Source organism: Eleginops maclovinus, chromosome 3 (genome assembly GCF_036324505.1).
Source record: "Eleginops maclovinus isolate JMC-PN-2008 ecotype Puerto Natales chromosome 3, JC_Emac_rtc_rv5, whole genome shotgun sequence".
Lineage (NCBI taxonomy): Eukaryota > Metazoa > Chordata > Actinopteri > Perciformes > Eleginopidae > Eleginops > Eleginops maclovinus.
Window position 1 is genome coordinate 12,692,012 of NC_086351.1, and position 19,020 is coordinate 12,711,031.

The 19,020-nt window shown below is 37.8% G+C and overlaps 5 protein-coding genes across 5 annotated transcripts; all 5 read left to right on the plus strand.

The window, feature by feature from the left end:
- Positions 1-771: 771 nt before the first annotated feature.
- On the plus strand, positions 772-4,779 carry grinab (glutamate receptor, ionotropic, N-methyl D-aspartate-associated protein 1b (glutamate binding)). The gene is made up of 7 exons (XM_063879668.1): positions 772-921; positions 1,521-2,078; positions 2,176-2,279; positions 2,728-2,928; positions 3,230-3,358; positions 3,463-3,606; positions 3,939-4,779. The coding sequence occupies exons 2-7, from the start codon at positions 1,550-1,552 to the stop codon at positions 4,089-4,091; spliced, it is 1,260 nt and encodes a 419-aa protein (XP_063735738.1). The 5' UTR covers positions 772-921; positions 1,521-1,549; the 3' UTR covers positions 4,092-4,779.
- A 140-nt stretch (positions 4,780-4,919) lies between these two features.
- On the plus strand, positions 4,920-7,204 carry LOC134862015 (speriolin-like protein). The gene is made up of 4 exons (XM_063879669.1): positions 4,920-5,087; positions 6,305-6,514; positions 6,603-6,727; positions 6,857-7,204. Exons 1-4 carry the CDS (start codon positions 4,928-4,930, stop codon positions 7,187-7,189), a joined length of 828 nt encoding a protein of 275 aa, XP_063735739.1. The 5' UTR covers positions 4,920-4,927; the 3' UTR covers positions 7,190-7,204.
- Positions 7,205-7,448: 244 nt separating this feature from the next.
- Positions 7,449-11,899, plus strand: smpd5 (sphingomyelin phosphodiesterase 5). The gene is made up of 8 exons (XM_063879545.1): positions 7,449-7,685; positions 8,951-10,181; positions 10,327-10,402; positions 10,494-10,634; positions 10,738-10,827; positions 10,914-10,977; positions 11,104-11,263; positions 11,493-11,899. The coding sequence occupies exons 2-8, from the start codon at positions 9,063-9,065 to the stop codon at positions 11,595-11,597; spliced, it is 1,755 nt and encodes a 584-aa protein (XP_063735615.1). The 5' UTR covers positions 7,449-7,685; positions 8,951-9,062; the 3' UTR covers positions 11,598-11,899.
- A 137-nt stretch (positions 11,900-12,036) lies between these two features.
- On the plus strand, positions 12,037-13,977 carry malsu1 (mitochondrial assembly of ribosomal large subunit 1). Its single transcript, XM_063879546.1, has 4 exons — positions 12,037-12,423; positions 13,084-13,259; positions 13,352-13,433; positions 13,551-13,977. The coding sequence occupies exons 1-4, from the start codon at positions 12,117-12,119 to the stop codon at positions 13,703-13,705; spliced, it is 720 nt and encodes a 239-aa protein (XP_063735616.1). The 5' UTR covers positions 12,037-12,116; the 3' UTR covers positions 13,706-13,977.
- A 2,917-nt stretch (positions 13,978-16,894) lies between these two features.
- LOC134861938 (peptide YY-like) lies at positions 16,895-18,782 on the plus strand. Its single transcript, XM_063879549.1, has 4 exons — positions 16,895-17,693; positions 17,942-18,115; positions 18,214-18,303; positions 18,666-18,782. Coding segments are annotated over exons 1-4 (291 nt in total). The 5' UTR covers positions 16,895-17,691; the 3' UTR covers positions 18,691-18,782.
- Positions 18,783-19,020: the final 238 nt, after the last annotated feature.

A 19,020-nucleotide genomic window follows, 5' to 3' on the forward strand; every position in this document is an offset into this window, starting at 1 on the left:
GTTAACACCGCCCCTCTCGATTGCCATGCATTATGCAGCTAAGCAATGGTGGAATCATTTTTCACTACTTACGTACATAAAAGTAGCAATACCACTGTGTACAAATACTCTGTAAAATATAAAAGCCTGGCTTTCAACATTTTACTTAAGTAATCGTAAAAAAAAGTGTTACCATCAACATATAATTTGTGTACTAAAAACAAATGTAGGCCTCCAATTATGCAGAATGAACCATTTACACAATAACACAGTGCATTTTATGTGATTATAATTATTAAAATATCCATGTGTAATTTTTACATTAATGTTGCATTCAACTACAACAGGGCGGATCTTAAACTACCTTACACTTTATAGTAATAGCCTTTGTTTGTATAAATAATATTAATCTGCAAAAGATAAATGTGATAAAGTATAAGCTATAATCATTTGTAAGGTACTATAGCAATACAGGCTTGAAGTTAAATAAAATGGAAATACACAAAATGTGTATTTAACTAATTCATTAAGCCTAAATGGGTGCTTTTCACAGCTGAGTTTAAGGCACATACTGCCAGACCACTTTAATGTTAACAGATAAATGTATTTTTCCATTCACTTTCGTTAAATCTCATTGATTTCCAGCAGTTTTCAGTACTAGTTCAAAAGTCAAACATGGTTTCATGCCGCATTCAGGTAGTATCGGAGTTTTTGCAATTTGAGCGTCCGATTTAGTGCTGTTGTCAGACATGGGTATGTTTCTCGTTTTTACCAGCCATTTAATTTGTCCTGAACGTAACATTCCGCATCCTGGGGGCGGAGAGGTAACAGCAGTTTACTGGCAGTGACCAAAAAACCCCGAAGTGGTGCGGAACCTGCAGAAAAACACTCAAATAATTTTGCTAGAGCCCAACTGGAATTGACACTTTGATCAGGGGGATTGTGAGTAGTTTTGAAATACTTAATATATCCTTACTTTGTTGATTTGTGTTGCCTTTCACTTGTTAAACCATATCAGCTTACGTTATTGTTTGGTGCAAAAAAACATGGCCATTTTGTGTTGTTCCGTTTTACAGAGAATGTGAGATCGGTCTTTTCCAAATCACAATATTAATTATATCTGTGCGTTAGCTTTAACTGAAATATCATCATGCATGTAGGCCTTATGGCCGTTTCTTGCATTTAAAATCATGTCGGGGCCTAGCCACGTTACATTTACAAAATCGAAAGTATTCAGTGAAAATAAAATGATTACGTTATAAAAGCAGAGCCCCAACCTTTGTTTAACCCTCACATTAGTTGTTAAAAAACACAATATGTTTACATTATTCGTTTTGTATTAAATTGTCGATCGATGGTTAGCATCAGAGACGGTAGCAGCCTTGTTATTAATTATGATATACAAGTGAATCACTGTCTCATAGCGCCCGTCACGTTCTATCAGCGTCTAAACAGTGCTATTCACTTTCACCCTGATAACCTCTCATTTGTCTTCTTTTTGTTTTATGTTTTCCATCCATCCCATAATGGAACCCCTCCAGCGGGTCTGTGCTCCCGATCCGAGCCAGAGATGAGCATCGAGAAGACTGCATATGCTCCGGTTGAGGGGGTGCCTTCGCCACCCTCGCTTCCCGGTCAGCCAGCGTTCCCTGCTGGATTTGGCATGAATATGCCTGGCCAAAACATGTTCGGAGCCCCTGCTACTGGTGGAGGTTTCCCTGCTCCTACTGGTTTCCTTGGTCCCTCTCCTGGTGATTTTCCCGGCGCTGGTGGTTTCGCTGCTCCTGGTGGTGTTCCTGCTCCTGGTGGTTTCTCTGCTCCTGGTGGTGTTCCTGCTCCTGGTGGTGTTCCTGCTGCTGGTGGTTTCGCTGCTCCTGGTGGTTTCGCTGCTCCTGGTGGTTTCCCTGCTCCTGGTGGTTTCCCTGCTGCTGGTGGTTTCTCTGCTCCTGGTGGACTCCCTTTCCCCCCACCGACTGCTTTCGGGCCAGGGGTTCCTGGAGCTTTTGGAATGAACCCCCAAGACGGTCTAGGATATGGAGGCAAACCCTCTCCCTCACCACATTTTCCTCCTGGCCCAGGGTTTAATGGAAACTTCAATGGTTAGTATTCCTTACATTGGTACATTCTTTAAACAGATGTTGTTACATTCGTTGTGTCATTTCATACATGTAATGTTTCTGTTTGGTGCCAATGCAGATGATGTTTACCATAGCGAGGAAGAGCCACCACCCTTTCATGAGAATCAAGACTTTGACTTTGGATTAGATAACAAGAGCATAAGAAGAGCCTTTATTCGAAAGGTAAACAGATCTTGTGGGCATACAAAGTTTAAACAATTTATTTTTTGATTATTATGTATGCATTGAAATGCCTTTTATTTTCATTTGATTTGTCTTGAAGCTGCAATATGTAGAGATTGATTTATCTGCATCTAGATATGGATTTACATCAAAAATGCTTTTTGTGATAAACAGACACTAGACACTTGATCATTTAATGATCAAGCACAATCATTTAATGTTAAAATAACAAAAAACATATATCCTGACGTTTGCCATACTTTCCACCAAATTTAATTTAAGATTTTCACACATCTTTCTTACTCAAAAACACAACCTTAAACATAAACTCTGTTTTAGACTTAATCATGTTATTTGATACAACATGAGATCCATCTTCAAAGAAACAATAGACCATTGTATAAATATTATCTGTGACTGCTGTCTAATAATCTACTCTTCTCTTCAGGTGTTCTTGGTGTTGACTGCTCAGCTGATGGTGACATTCGCCTTTGTGGCTGTTTTCACATTTGTGAATGAAGTCAAGGTGTTTGTCATGCTTAACAGCTGGACCTACTTTGTGTCCTATGTCATATTCTTTGTGTCGGTGTGTGTGATCAGCTGCTGTGGAAGCGTTCGCCGAAGACATCCTTGGAACCTGGTTGCATTAGTAAGCCTTTTCAGATTTTATCTGGATAATTGAATCATCATTGCGTAGGCTTTTTGGATTATGAATGAAAAATAGTTTTTCGACTATGCTTTCTTAAATGAAATGTTTTAAAGAACGTCAAAGTATTTTTGATGTGGTAGAGCCTACAGTTATGATATTAGACTCTCCTACTCTTAAAATATTACACATATTACATTAAGATTGAGCTTCCAAAATCCCTGTTTAGTAACCAAAAACTGATGTGTCACTTCCTATTTATGCCCTGAAACTTAGCTGATGTAATTCTGTTTTTTGCTTCCAGTCTGTCCTGACTCTCAGCATGTCCTACATGGTGGGAATGATCGCCAGCTTCCATGACACTGATACAGTTGTCATGGCAGTGGGAATCACAGCAGTCGTGTGCTTCACTGTGGTTATCTTCTCCCTGCAGGTTTGTGTCCGTCACTCCATGCCCCTTGTAGGCATGCAATTCGCAACAACCTTAATGTGTGAATTTGTGATGTGACCTTAATGTATCATGGCCTCTTCCCACAGACCAAGTACGACTTCACTTCCTGTTATGGGGTGCTTTTCGTCTGCCTAATTGTCCTCTTCATCTTCGGCATCCTCTGCATCTTCATTCGTGACAGGATTTTGCACATTGTGTACTCTGGACTGGGAGCGTTGCTCTTCACCTGTGTAAGTCCTACTGTTGTACTATTTCTCTTAAAAAAAAAACAAACATAATAGCATAATATGTTTGCTTTAGATTAAAGCCAAGGGATCTGAAAGTCCTAGCAAATGTTGACAAAGAGTGCTTTATGCCTATTTACCCCATTTGGTAGCATTTGGCAATCTTGTGTAAATATCAAGATTTCAAACTAAAAAGCCTAAAAACAGCTAGAAATGTCTCAAAATGATCCAATAACCTGATTGGGGTAATCAAACTCCAAGTAGAGATTTTAAATCCTGCTTTTTAACATGACATAACATGTGTAGTAAACCCATTGCAAATATCTTCCATGTTACAGTTCCTGGCGGTGGACACGCAGCTGCTGCTTGGCAACAAGGAATTGGCCCTGAGTCCAGAGGAATATATCTTTGCTGCTCTCAACCTGTACATGGACATCGTTAACATCTTCCTCTATATTCTTGCTATCATTGGAAGAGCAAGGGGAAGCTGAGCTGGAGGAACAACAGTGTAAAATTCTGACGGAAAATTGCCTTGAGTTTGTGTCTAGTAGTGATTTACCTATATCCTGATTTAAATTTTGTCTTGTAGTGTACTTTGATCACATAGCTTGAACATCGTTTTGCTTCACCCAATGAAAAGGTTTTTTTTATATATATATATAGATTGTCTTTGTTGTAGTTTGTTGTCATTGACATTTTATGAGCTGTGTAACGTGTGATACTAAACTTGATTTTATATTTAGAAAATAATTGAAATCAAATCAAAAGGTACAAGTATTTGGCTCTAGCTTTTTCAAAAGCATTCAACTCCATCACACAGCCTTGGTCCGCAGAAGGAGTTTAATAAAAATATTGTTATTATGTGGTTAAAACTTTGGAAAAAGATAGTAAAGTGGACTTTGAGTTGTGATTATTTGTCAAATACATTTTTCCAGGGTTGAATTCACCAGTATAACCTATAAGCCAGCAGGAATAAGACAAGCTATAAAAAAGGGAGTGTATGAAAACATACCAGTTGCTTAACTTGCATGTCAAAAGATGTGTCACCATGGCAACTGAGTAAAAGCTGCTGGAAAAGTAAAGCTTTAGATAATGGTGTTCATCAGACCCTGGGTTTTTGTGAAACTAAGATACAAAATAACCTGTAATGCTATGTATAAAGTTATTTTATAAACCTGATCTCCGTTGTTGTGTTATGGTATAAAATAATCCTGGCAGAATGGCATCAGAGAACTCAGTTCTGTTGTGATTTGATATTTAAAATCATTTGAAATCCAGGAAGTCTTGGGTTATTTCGTAGTTCATCTGTGAACCTGGGAGCCCCCAGATGGACCTGGAGCAAACTGTTGCTGTCTTGCTGTCAAAAAATGAACAACTCGGGCAGGAAAACCATCTGTTGAAGTCGGTGTTAGGTTTACTCAAGGAAAATGTAGACCTGACAGCCAGGATGCAGAGCTGTAACAATGACACTCTGGAGGAATTAACAGGTATTTGCAAGTGTTTTTGTCTTTGCCACTAGACGGCAGTCAGGTGGCAGTTTAAACTTTGAGGCAGTGGCAAAGTTATTAGAATATAATTGACAAAGGTGTAAAATAACCAAGTACATTTACTCAAGTACTGTACTTAAGTACAATTTTGAGAGACTTGTTCTTAACTTCAGTATTCCATTGTATCTTACTTGAAGCAAAATGTGTACTTTTACTCCACTACATTTGTACCTTTAGTTACTTTGCAGATTTTGATTAATATTGTGAAATATAATCAACACTCAAAAAATACTTCAATCTACCCTGCAGTATACAAAGTAACTAAAACTACCGTTACCAATTTTGATAACACTTAATGCATCAATAATTATAATCAAAACATATATATTATTCTGAAATGAACCAAATGACATAATATGTACTTTTACTTGTGGTACTTAAAGTATACTTTGATGCAAATACATTTGCACTTTAACTTAAGGAACATTGTGAATGCAGGACTTTTTCATGGTCTGAGTATTTCTCTCAGTGATAACAATTGTTAACCTTAATCAGCTTCAGATTAGCTTTGTTATATTGTATAGGTCATGTAGTTACCTATGGCTGTGCCACAATAAAAGCAAAACATTTTTTGAAACTGTCCTGGACTATTTTTAAGGTGTAAAACAAACATTCTTAATAGTAGAAACACTACTTGTTTAACAGTACTACTGACCCGATTATTTTCTTAGCAATGAAATTCCAAATTCATTGTCTCATATGTATTTAATAACAATTTTACTTTAGAATGAGATCATTCAAACCAAACAGCTGACATTTGTATTCAGACTAAGCAACAGTTTATCCATCCCTTAGCTGTATCCAATTTCTCTAGATTTTCATTGGCATTAGGATAAATTCAAAATCCTGGAATGAATATGTAAATAAATCTCTTATTTGAATACATTTAGGATTGTGTAACAACTCAAACAGTGGTATGTATCTTTACATATCATTAATAACATTATAATCTTTGGAGAGCATATTATGTCAATTTAAAAAAGAACAAAAGACATTCATTAAATCAGAATCAAAAATTATATGTACAGTACAAAAAAGTAAAAGAAACCATTTAAGTTCAATTAGGTACAAGCATTTAATGTTTTGTTTCTTTAAAGTATCAAATCTTGTAATAAATCATAAATGACAACAACAACAAACCGCTTTGTTTCCATCAGTTTGCTCAACATCAGGAAGACAACCGCCCAGTCTGTGTCAACACACCTTTGACGAGAGGCAATTCAAAAAAGACATCCAACAAACCAGATTGAAGCGAACATCATCCCCTGTCGATTTCACAACTTTCATCCAAAGCTCGGTGCAAACAGCTATAAGTGACAGAACAGAGTTTCAAAGCTCCCAGGCTAAGACTCCTTTTCAAGTCAAAGGTGAGGGATGACAAGCATGCAGACATTATAGAGCAGTAACTGCTCTGTTGCAAGCTTTTAAAAGACCCAGTCAATTATTTGATCACAGGTCCAGATAGATTGCTGGGAGAGGTTGCCTACCAACTGGATAGGAGGATTCTGTCCCACATCTTTCAGGGCCACAGGAGGCTTTATGGTTTCACATTGCTCAATATCCCAGGGAAAATAAAAGAGGTCAGAATGGAAGACAAACAAACTGGTTGAGTGACTTTGCAGTGCAGATAGAGATCAAATCTGAGCAAACCGTAACTTTTCCACTTATATGAATCAGAACAAAGTCAAGGCTCTTCTCTTGTCTTGCAGGTATCAACACACCCACTGACAGGAAAGGTAGATGAGGGCTATCAGCTGCATCTCACTCAGAGGCACGGTGACCTCATGAAGAAGTTGAACCAGCTTGGGTATAAAACAGAACTTCACCCTGCTTTTACTGAATTTATTGTCAACAACTATGGGATCCTGAAGGAGAGGCCGGGTGAAAGCAGCGACCAGGCAACTGACTACAATAATCCAAATTTTCTGATGAAGCTGATAATGACCAAAGCACCAACAGAGCTTAAGAGGGACCTGCTGGTTCTGCTCACCTGCCTCTGCAGTATGGCTGATGGGGATAGAAAGCCTCTCCTTCTCTGGTAGACTTCACTTTCCAAAGGGCACAGTTGAGCTTACTATCCAAAAATTAAACTCTGATAAGACACAATATGTTGTATGGCTATGATTTTGTGCACAACTGACACCCCCCCCCCCCCCCCCCGAAAAATATGTAAACGAATATTTTGTGTGCAAATATGGTGACTGTTCAGAAGCCACGGAATATTTGTTTTAAAAGTTATGAATCAAATATATTCATAGTTTGTTAGGCTCGCCTCAGGTAAAGATCACGTGCCAGACAGGCCAGACACCATGCCTACGTCATCGGGGCGTGGCTTCATAAAGCCGGTGTGATGATCCGGTGAGAGCAGAGGCGTTTATGTACAAAAATAACTACTTTAGTAACCGGCTATATTTTACTTACTTATCATTTCATTTGAACATGTGACAACATAATAAATACATGTAGTTAAATGAATTAATAATTAGGTTGTTTGCTTTTTGGGTTCATCAGACGGACTGTCCCAGTTTTCGTGCCAAGGTAAGATGCCACGTTAACCGAGTGCTTAAGCTAGCTGTGCAACAGGGCATTTGACAGCTTTAATTTGCGATGACATACATGCACGTAGACTATTTAAAGCATGTAGTAAGTGTGCGGTTACAGTAGCCTTGTGCCTAGGACACATCAACGTAATGCGGTCATACGCATCTACGTTCTTGTAGATTTGAATGTTTATCTGAATCGTTTACTAAGTGAAGCTGTTAGCTTAGCATACCTGCCCACAAGCAATCCAAGTATGATTCCTGACAGACCCAACTACCTTACCTGTGACACTGACAGCTCACATCCCTTGCAGTATTCCTACACTAACAACATAAGTGAAGTGATGCTATCCAGCTTTGACAAGGGTCTTTGTGTACGTACGGTTTGAGAGTTGTCATTTCCTTGTTGTATTTTGTCCAGTGTTAGTATCAAGTCAAAGTTTTGAAATAGAAGTTAAAATGCATATTATCCACACTTAAACAGTGTTTACATTACGTACGTAATGTAAACACTGTACCCTAATGGTCGTGTACCCTAATGGTCGTGTTTTCCGCTGCTCATATATATCATATCTTTATAGAATACACATACAGCAGCGGAAAAAATAAGAAACCACTTCACCATTATCATTTTCTCACGTTTTATTATTTATAGGTTTGTCTTTGAGTTAAATTATTTTTTATTTTATTGTATTCTCTAAACTACTGACAATTTTTCTCTGTTTTGGAATTCAACCAAAAACTGGACTGGCTGCCAAACGTGTAGAGATAAAGATTTAAGAAACATTTGGAGTGGTCTCTTAATTTTTTCCAGAGCTGTATTTCAGAATCGAAATAGATAAAATACTTTCTTTATTTAATGAACAATATACGAATAATACGTTGTTGACACACCCATGGTGTCATCCTCCGATTCTATCATTTTGTCAATGTAAACAATGGTGTGGTGTTCAGACAACAACACGTCAGATTATGATAGCAGGATTATAGGCGGTTTACACCATGTTTTTCTCTTTGTCTCCTTAAAGGTGATTATGAGTAATTGCATAAGCTTCCACTAAGCTCGTCTGGTCTCCCCCCTGCACCTGACTGTATTGTTGTCAGTCCAGCTGTCAGTTGCATCATATTTCCTACAACTGCATGTTTGGACATGAAGTCAATGTGCAAATGAAAGCCAGTTAGTCCTGATAATGCATAGTGGAGATGTGAATATGGGTTGTAAGAACCATGCCATGACATCTTCATTTCTTTTTCTTGTTTTAGGAGCCCATGAGGGAGTCTTTGCACCAGAGTGAGGCTAGAACGGGAGCGTGTTTAGAATAGTGAAGACCCCATGGTGGTTTTCCTGATTGTTGCTTAGAAAAGGCGCAGAGGCATGGCCCTGAAGGCTTCTCCATTTCCTAATGGGTTTGTTGCAGGCATCCATGCTGTGGGATGGGCACTCATCCTGCCTTGCTTCTGGTTTCTCGATCGACTCATTGCTGTGTGCAAGTCCACCACCCTGGAACAAACGCAGCGACTGGAAAAAGAATGCTACCTCCACCCCCTCAAGGTCTTCTTCGGCTTCATTATCTTCTTTATTCTTTTTTTCCTCGCAGCTCCATTCGCCTTATTGGGATTTATTCTCTGGGCACCTCTTCAGGCCTGTCGCAGGCCCTTTCTCTACCATAGAGAGCCCCCGTCCTCACTAGAGAGGGAGACACACAGTGGATTTGAGCTGGTAGGAAAGGCATCATTTGGATTTGCCACAGCCAACCTCTGTCTGTTGCCTGACAGCCTTGCTCGTTTTAACAACCTGGGGCACACTCAGCAAAGGGCAGCTGTTATTGGTCAGCACATTGTGCAGGGTGTGTGTCGGAACGATATCCGTATCTTTGTTGACTCCCCCAGCAGCTGTGGTACTCTCAGCCCCTCCAACAGCATACTCCCCACAGCTAACTCATCTTCATACGGGGCTACTGAAAGACAAGCACAGTCCCCAGTAAATCATTCCGATTCAGCTGAAGTAAATGTTTCAATCACACAGTCCAATAGTCAAGTGGTCTGTGTGACCTCTGATGATACAAAAGAGCCTTCCGATGACTCACCATCTCCCCTTTTCAATTCCAATCAAAATTCCAACCAGCGGGACCGGGCAGGTCACCGCAGTGCTCCCCGAGCTTTGCTCTCCCAGGGTCTCCGCCAGAAGGGCGATGTTCCATGGGAAGTGTCTTCATTGTTCCCAGCCAATGTGGACATACTGTGCCTGGAAGAGGTGTTTGATAAGAGGGCAGCACAGAAACTCACTCGAGCACTAAGACCTGTGTTTGGACACATACTGTATGACATTGGTGTGTATGCCTGCCAGCCACCAGGCAGATGTTCCTCTTTCAAGTTCCTCAACAGTGGCCTGTTCCTAGCCAGCCGGTTCCCTGTGCTGGAGGCCCAGTACCACTGCTTCCCTAACAGCAGGGGGGAGGATGCACTGGCTGCCAAGGGCCTCCTTTCTGCTAAGGTATCTTTCTGAATAATGTTATTAAAGCCACCATTGGTAAATATAGTTGTCTTTCTTGTTTTGTGGAATTGAAAATAATTATTCATTTTTGTGTCAGTATGAACTCAGTGAATATAGATATAATGCTTGTTTGTAAAACTTTAAGGTGCTAATCGGGCAGAGTCAAAAACAGAGGAGAGTGGTTGGCTATTTTAACTGCACACATCTTCATGCACCAGAAGGCAAGTACACTTTTCAGAAGGAAAAAAAATTGGCATTTGGCTTAAAAGACAATAAGATATGAAGAGTCTGTGATAACTGTCTTTCTTTCAGGTGAAGGAGAAATTCGCTGTGAGCAGTTAAACATGGTTACCAAGTGGATTGGCGATTTTCAAGCTGCCAACAAATTCCCAGATGAGGACGTTGCTTTTGATGTGCTTTGTGGAGATCTCAACTTCGACAACTGCTCACCTGGTGCGACATTGAATATTTTTTGTATTGTTTTGTTGTATAATATATATATGCCATTTGTTTTCATGTTGACAAAATAATGTTTTAATGTTCTGTTTTTTTTTAGATGACTCCCTGGAACAGAATCACTGTCTGTTTGAAGAATACAAAGATCCATGCAGGGCAGGGCCTGGAAAAGAGAAGCCATGGGTCATTGGTGAGCACTACAGTGCAGTACTACAATACTACATATATATACAAGACAAATAATTCAATTGGTATTTAATTTGTTTGCATCTAAAGGCACTCTGCTGGAGCAGCCCACATTGTATGAAGATGACATAAACACCCCAGAAAATCTACAGAGGTAAAGTCAGTTCCACTTTCACCAGCTTCTGCGCTGCACACGATTACTCATGGGACATGAACCAAACTCCTCCCTCACTTTTTATTTGCTGAAGCTTCCTTTTGTTTTCTCTGTGTATGTGTTTAGAACCTTAGAGAGGGAAGAGCTAAGAAAGCAGTACATCTCCCCTCCTGTTCCTGCAAAGGACCGCCCGTTGGTTTACCCTGAGTCGGATCAGCCATGGATTGGACGTCGGATCGACTACATCCTATACCGTGAAAGCTCCATTTCAAAGCACTGCCGAACAGTATGTGTCCTTTTGTTTTTCACAATCTCTCCTACTCATTCTTCTCTTACTTCCTCCCTTTTCTACGGTTCTTGAAGGAACAAATATCTTAGATGCTACATATAATTCATTAAACAATCATTATGGCAAAACAACGTTAAGTCAGTACTTTTGTGTTAACATCTCAAACAGCAAGTTATCTATTTCATAAAAGCATTAATAAAAACACACTCTCTTTGTCTCCAACTAGGAAATTGAAGCGCTGACCTTTATTACCAAGCTGGCTGGCCTTACGGACCATATTCCTGTGGGCTTGAGACTGAATGTTATTATGGACTCTGACTGTGCTGATTGACTTGACGAGAAAAAAGAGTCCAAGGGAACAAAAATGTACAAAAAAGGACATTGTTCTGATCTACAAATGCATGACAATGTTTTGTTTACATACTTAATATTCTGGTTTTAATGGATCAATGTACTGGGCAATTTGATTATACACTATCTCAGGTGGTATTAATATTGATTATCTGACATTGGAGAATGTTTACGATTTTATACAGAACGCCCAATAAAGGGCAGAGGTATTGATTTTGTAAAACTATATATTTTTCATTCCTGCACTTTTCCTACAGAAATAAATGTAAAGATTTAATCTTATGCCTTTCTCTTGATTTCAATTTGCTATCCATTATACATTATATTATTTGTTCTGATGTTGATACCATCTGTCATCGATAGGAGGTGATCTTTCTTTATCTCAGGCCCGGGACCAACGAAGAAGCCATACCAACCAATCAAAAGCCAAGGTCACTTCCTGTTTTAAGCTCCTGTCCTACATGCTCGTGTGTGTTGTGATGTTGTTTAAATTGAAATCATGAATATTCTCTCTCGGTCTAAGAATCTAATCTCGGTATCTAAAATAAGCGTTTTACTGGATGGCGCTGGCGTTTTTAGAAGCGTCTGTTTGGTCCCTAAAGCTCGTAAACATGTGTGTTTTCCTCCACTTTTCACGACAAATGTACCATCATGTCTGCATCGACATCACGTATCCACACTTAATTTAGACACAAAAAGATTATACTCAGAGATTTGTCATGAAAGCGATGAATCAACGAAAAGCACTGGCGTATTTCGAGAGGAATCACCGGAGATGGAGAGTGACAGCAGTGCACTGAATCAAAGTAAGTAACGTTAGGTGAAATACTTAATGTGAGTGACCTGTAAACGTATCGTTGGACAGATTGTTCGACAACTGTTCATTATGTAGTTGTCTAAAGATAATAGAAAGCTAAAATCACAACTTCTTTTGTTCAGGTTGGTTAAATTTGACGATGGGCAACTTTTCCTTGTTTTACAGTATGATAGCTCATTAAAACTTGAGTTAAAAAGTACAGATACATAGTTGGATACAGATAGAAATTGATTCAAAGATATATCTGAAATGAAACATTACACAACTCTAATTGAATCTGTTGGTATTGCAACTAACACTTATTATTTGATTATATATTGTGCTGGTAGTTTTCTTTCTAAATAAAATATGAATAGTTTTGCCTTTACATTTTTAGAAAGTAGTTGGAATGCCTATCAACATTTACCAGAGCCTTAGGTGACTTATTTTGTTTAACCAACAGCAGTAATACTGGATAAGGCCCCTTTGCCATTCTGAATCTGGCAATCATTGCACGTGATGGTATTTCTCAGTTTCAACACAAACAGAATTCAACTAGTAGCCATGCAAGAGCACCAACAGATATACTGTAGTGTTCACATACTGTTGAGCAACCTTTTTTAGCTTGATTCAATTACGACTAAATGTTTCATTCTTGTTTTTTCTTCAGGATCTCCAAAGAAGTTCACTCTTGATGTACTGGTCTCTCTACTTCGTCAGGAAAATGCCGTGGACATCTGTGTGATTAAAGTACCAGAGCAGATCACATACGCTGAGTACTTTATTGTTGTCAGTGGTGTATCGTCGAGACACCTCCGTGCAATGGCCCTTTATGCCATCAAAGTGGTAACTAACTTTTCTATTCTCATTGCCTTCTTATAAATGATTATATCTGCAGTGTGTTATTGAAACCTAAACAATGGATCATTTTCCAACAGTACAAGTTTCTAAAGAAAGAGGGAGCACCGAATGTCAAGATCGAAGGAAAGGATGCAGAAGACTGGATGTGTATTGACTTTGGTATGTTAAACATAGCGATCCTATTTTATAATATCTACTTTAGACAGTTGATATAAAATTGATGATAGATAGAATTACCCTTGGTGTTCACTTTCTTGCTCTTTTTTTCTGTCTCAGGGAACATGGTGGTCCACTTCATGCTACCAGAGACCAGAGAAGTGTACGAACTGGAGAAACTCTGGACTCTCCGCAAGTATGATGAGCAGCTGAAAAGCATGCCCACTGAGACCCTACCAGAAGACTTTATATTTGATGTTGAAGTCACAAAGTGACAAATCATCTAAGCTCTGACTTGAAACCAACTTGACTACTTCTTTGTGACTTTGGATGCAGCCTGTTCTATCCCTGTAATTAGCAACTTTATTCTAATGTTATAATTGGTCAAAGAGACAGCATGTTTTGTGTTTGGAATTGATCAAATGTAAATGGATGGATCTCTCAGACAACAGATTTACTGCAGGAATCACTTTTCCCACCAAATTGATTAATTTTATAGACCATTTGTTTTGCAGCATTTGTAAATAAAGTCATTATGTTTGAATCATTTTTTAGTCGGCTGTAAAGAATGTCGGTTTCTACATATTGTGATGGTTAAAAATACATTATTTTAGGACCATTCTCAATTAATATTTTCTTGTATTTTTACAGGCTTTTTTCAGTACAAAGTCATGAATTTACATATAAAATTCACAACTTTGCAAAGAATGAACTCATGAACATTAATTTCTTTTGCTGGTGTTAAAATCATAAATGTTTTTGGAGATGAAGAGTAAATATTCAAGAAGGTACCAGAACTTCAAAGCAGTACTAAAGCAGATTACTAAAGCAGTCTCACCTTCCACCTTAGTGTCTTATTGACTGAGCAGCTTGTTGTTGGAGAAAGAGCAGAAGCAATCCTACATTTTAGAACAAAAGGATATTTTGGGTAGGGATCAATAAAACACACAGTTTTTTTTCAGTGAATGCTTTCAACAAACGTAACGTGTTTTTTAATACGATACTTTCAACGTGTGCAAATAGATTGCTCAAAGACTTGGTAACATACAGCCGGTCAGCAGCACTCAAACAAAGAACGAGCATTTAGGATACCCTACTATATTCTATTCTGAAAAAACGTTTAAGTATGCATTGATGAAGCTGTTGGGTGAATATTTAAAGAATTCCATCACTGGTTTCTACAAACATTTTTAGTGTCTGTCATGAGCTCACATGCGTTTCTAAGGAGAATCAGATACACTCCGTTTCAATTAGTTGTTTTAAGTCATGCAAGATCAGAACATTAGCTAAATGTAAAAACGTAATGAAGCGAGATGCCTGCACAGAACCTGACTGGACTAAGTGTTTGGATGTTTTAGTGACTTGCTGTTGTGTTGTTTGTACTTACATGGTCTGAGAGTCAAAATGACTCACAATTAAATGTTAAGATGGAATCCTTCCATTTTTAAACACATCAAAAACTCACTAAGAATGCAACTATTTGGACTTGACATTGTTTAACTTAAGCTAGACTGTCAAATAACTATTTGTATAAGTAGCAGGTGTGAGATTGTACAAAACAAATTAATGCAATCCTCTTAATGCAATTCATGTTGTGACCTTTTCTCTCACAAACTATTAAGCCATCTGCTTTCTAGTGGATTAACAAAATGGACCACTGAAACGAATGGAAAAAAAGATTGGTTCGGTGTTTGACTCAAACGTTCTTCTCGGGCTAATGTTCTCATTAGTTGCAGTCAGTTTACCTGCTGTTGTGTAGCCATTAATGGCCATGCTGTTAATATATTCTATGATGAGATTGAGGGAGAGAAGTAAGCTTTTGAAAACGGCGGTCTCACAGAATTTCTTGCATTGTAGATTTCTTGCTGTATGACGAACATTAGGAGGCACAGAACATTTATTTTGCTGGCACTTTTTTGCACTTAATAAAATGCAGATATACAGTGCAGCACTGTCATATTTTATTTGAAAATATAATTATGTTGGTGTATGTGCATCAAAACCACATGAAACATGAAACAGAGTAAAATGATACTACATTTACTGTAAATAATTACCCCCCACTCCAAACCATGACTACAAATTAAATCCTCCGCAAACGATTTTGTGATATTGCATATTGTAATATTTCTACTCTTTGATCTCGTCATGTCACAGAAGTCTTGGTTGCAGAGGAACAGGATAAATTATATTTTCAACAACAAATCCAATAGATTTCAGTTTTGATCGTTTTTTAAATTTGCTTTCTAAATAATGAAGGCCGTTTATATTAACATATTTTTATTGACTATCAACAGGGTAGAATTTGTGTGATACTTTGCTTTGTTCTGTCTTTTCAAATCAGTGAAATGTAAACCCCTGTTGCTGAAAGAATGTTTTTTTTTTCCATCCAAAGACTGCTGTTACTGAGCAGAGTTACCATATGACTGAAATGAAGGCACCATTCTATTGTCAAATTCCCCTAAGAGTGCCCTTCAAAAAAAGATAGTTGCTATTAAAGTAATCTTACCATTTAGGCGCTGAAAGCTTTCTGTGCCCTATAAATCTGGAGTTGAAAATCTTTTAGTTTGAGTGATTTACTACCCTTTTTGGTATGATTTGGTGTAATTTTTATCCATTTTTGCTGGTTTGGCCAAAATGCTTTAGGTATTTTCTTAATACAACCGTGTTCCATTCATTTCATTGTTAAAGTGGACATAAATTGATACTTTTTTCATTCAAAAGGACTACATTTTCCTTTCAGAATATGTATGCATGATTATATTAATGAATATCTGCGTTTCCTGTTGCAGACTCCTTTCCGTTCCTCTGTAAACTGAAATATCATATTTTCCAACATGTTTAAACTTAATGTAAAAAGCAGCTGAACAACATCAGCCATTTAAAGTTACACATTTATTGAGACCCATCATGCCGGCTTTGAATCTTAAGTGGACACTCTAACTTGATAGAGGTTTGTCTCTGCTTTTATCACTACTTTGCCGATATATGTACTTTGTCTTATAAATTTCCTTTTGAAGACAAGTGAAATTTGCTTTAATCAAGCATATACTTTTTCTTCCTTTCTCAAATTTAAAGCCTTTCTGGTGTATTTAATTTAGAAACAAGAATGGTTGATGAATGAGTAGTTTACTAATGTTGTCAAACCCACTTTTTTTCTGGTGATTCATTAAATCCTCATAGCACAAGTTAACTTTTGCTATGAAGTTTATTTAAATTGAAAGGATAAACAACATTTACACCTTCAAGTTAAATCATTTAGATTTTGATCATTTTAGAGCATAGAACTTGGTTTTACAATCTCGTATTATAATGGACTATCGTTCCTGTAGTGAGGGTAGAGGGGTTCCTTATTGCTTCACTAGGGTCACTAGGTTGCTTTCCTTTGTGCATCCATGCTGAATTAAAATATCACTTTTCAATGGTAGCTAACTCATTAAAGCGCCTTTGGGGTCAAGCTCTCGCATGGCGTTTACGTAGTTGTCATATGCACTTTCACAGCGGTCACTGGTTTGTGTTCAAGTATATTAAGTTAATGTGAAACAGCCGACCGTCATCAGCAACACATCAAAGGTTTTATGAAGATGTGTCATGCTGGCTGTGAGTCTTAAAAGGACACTCTAAATTAGTCTGAGTTTTGTTTCTAGCTTTTATCAGTACTTTGCAAATGAATATGCTTTGTCATTAACATTTCTTTTTGAAAGAAAGTGGAATTGCAATGGTACACTTTTATCCCCTTCGAACATTCAAGGCCACCCCTAGTTTATGTATTTAATGTAGAGTCAAGAATGATTACGGATAAGACAAACTACATTTCATGTATGAATAATTAAACTCATTGTTTGCTGCAAAGTAGTTGATCATGATGAAAAACATACATTAGGATCCTATAGGCGGACATGTTGCCCTCTGCAAGATTTTTATAAATGCAGTTAATTTGAATATATTGATAACAAAATGTAACACCTTTCAAGTCAAATCTGAAAATGAACCTAATGCTGTGAACACTTGTACGCACGTTTGGGTCTTTTTACAATGATGTTATAGAGTATCCACGTTTGTTTCACTGCTTTGGCAATCAGTAATTACTAAAGTAATGAAGAGTAGATATTTCTCAGGAGTACCCTAAAAGTGAATAAGATGACCCCCCCCTCCCCATTCGACACACTGTATAAAACACAGGCGATGTTGGAAATCTGCCAGAGGAGCCTAGACCACCAAGAAAACAGACTACAGCAGAATTTCCAAGAGTTGGACGATAATGTAAGTCTTTTTGTTTCATACGGTTTCCTTGAAACGCACATTTTGTAAATTGAATGTCAATCCATATATAACGCTGCTTCTTCTTCTGATTTTGGCAATTATTACATTGTTGAATACTAATCATTTTGATTATATTATTTTATCAATAATATTGATAAAATAATGTCTAATATGGGGGCTTCTACTTCTGAGTTGTAATATTGTTGAATAACACTTTTTCTTCATTATGTATTTTGACTGTGATCCAGGATTCGCTCGAGTGCTGTGCTGTCACTGGCTCTCTGCCTGTTGGCTTGTATTCACTCTGGCATAAACGCGTATCCAGCCAAGCCTGCCAGTCCAAGAGAAGGCGCCCCACCTGATGAGATCGCCAAATATTATTCTGCACTAAGACACTACATCAATCTCATTACGAGACAGAGGTTAGTTATTCAGTTTCTGTAACATACTTTTGTAATGAATCATTTTAGAAAAACATGTTGATAAATATTAATATGTTACTTGACTCTTATGTGCATAGGTATGGGAAACGTGACACCCCAGAAAGTGTGTTTTCAGATGTGTTGGTGAGGGAGAGCACAGAGAGTATTCCAGGATCTAACTATGCCAGGTAAATTACTCACATTTTTTACAATAATTTGTTATGTCTTTTTCATTTTTTTATTATTAAAATACTGTATGCTATTGCATGATAAAGTATTAGTTCATATACCAACAAACCTGCATACAATGTAGTGAAGTTCTATACACCAGCAATGTAATAAATGTGCATTTGTAACTCTTGTAACGTCATGTTTCTGGTCACCCTTTGTCCAAGGAAGTGTTTGTTGTGTGGAATTAGATTGGATTCATTATTAGTTTACCTTTGTATTGCATTGTCTTTTGTATGTGAATAGGGACAGTAACAAATCTAACTTGGGTTCCAAAGGTTGTCAGAAAATAAAGATTTATTTTCACTTTATTGTGTTGTAGGTATGATGGGCTGCCACTGTGGTGATGCTGCTACAGCGGTCCTGTTCAGGCGGACTTTACCACAAAGCTGCTCCATCCACATGAAATCAACTTGTACTGACTGCATGGAATAAAAAGTGTGTTATGTAACTTCTTTGGTCTGTAATGTTGATTAACACTCAGCAGTATTACCTTTTTATTGTCTTTCATGTATCCCAAGTGTAATTATATATTTGAGCAACATATAACTTTTGTCATACACTGATGGAGTAACAGTGCTGTCTACTGGTGAAAATGTATCTTAACATTTTCAAGCTGGGCATGTAGCTCATAATTCATGACTGTTGTTAATGTTATATTTGTAGGAAGTGTAAAA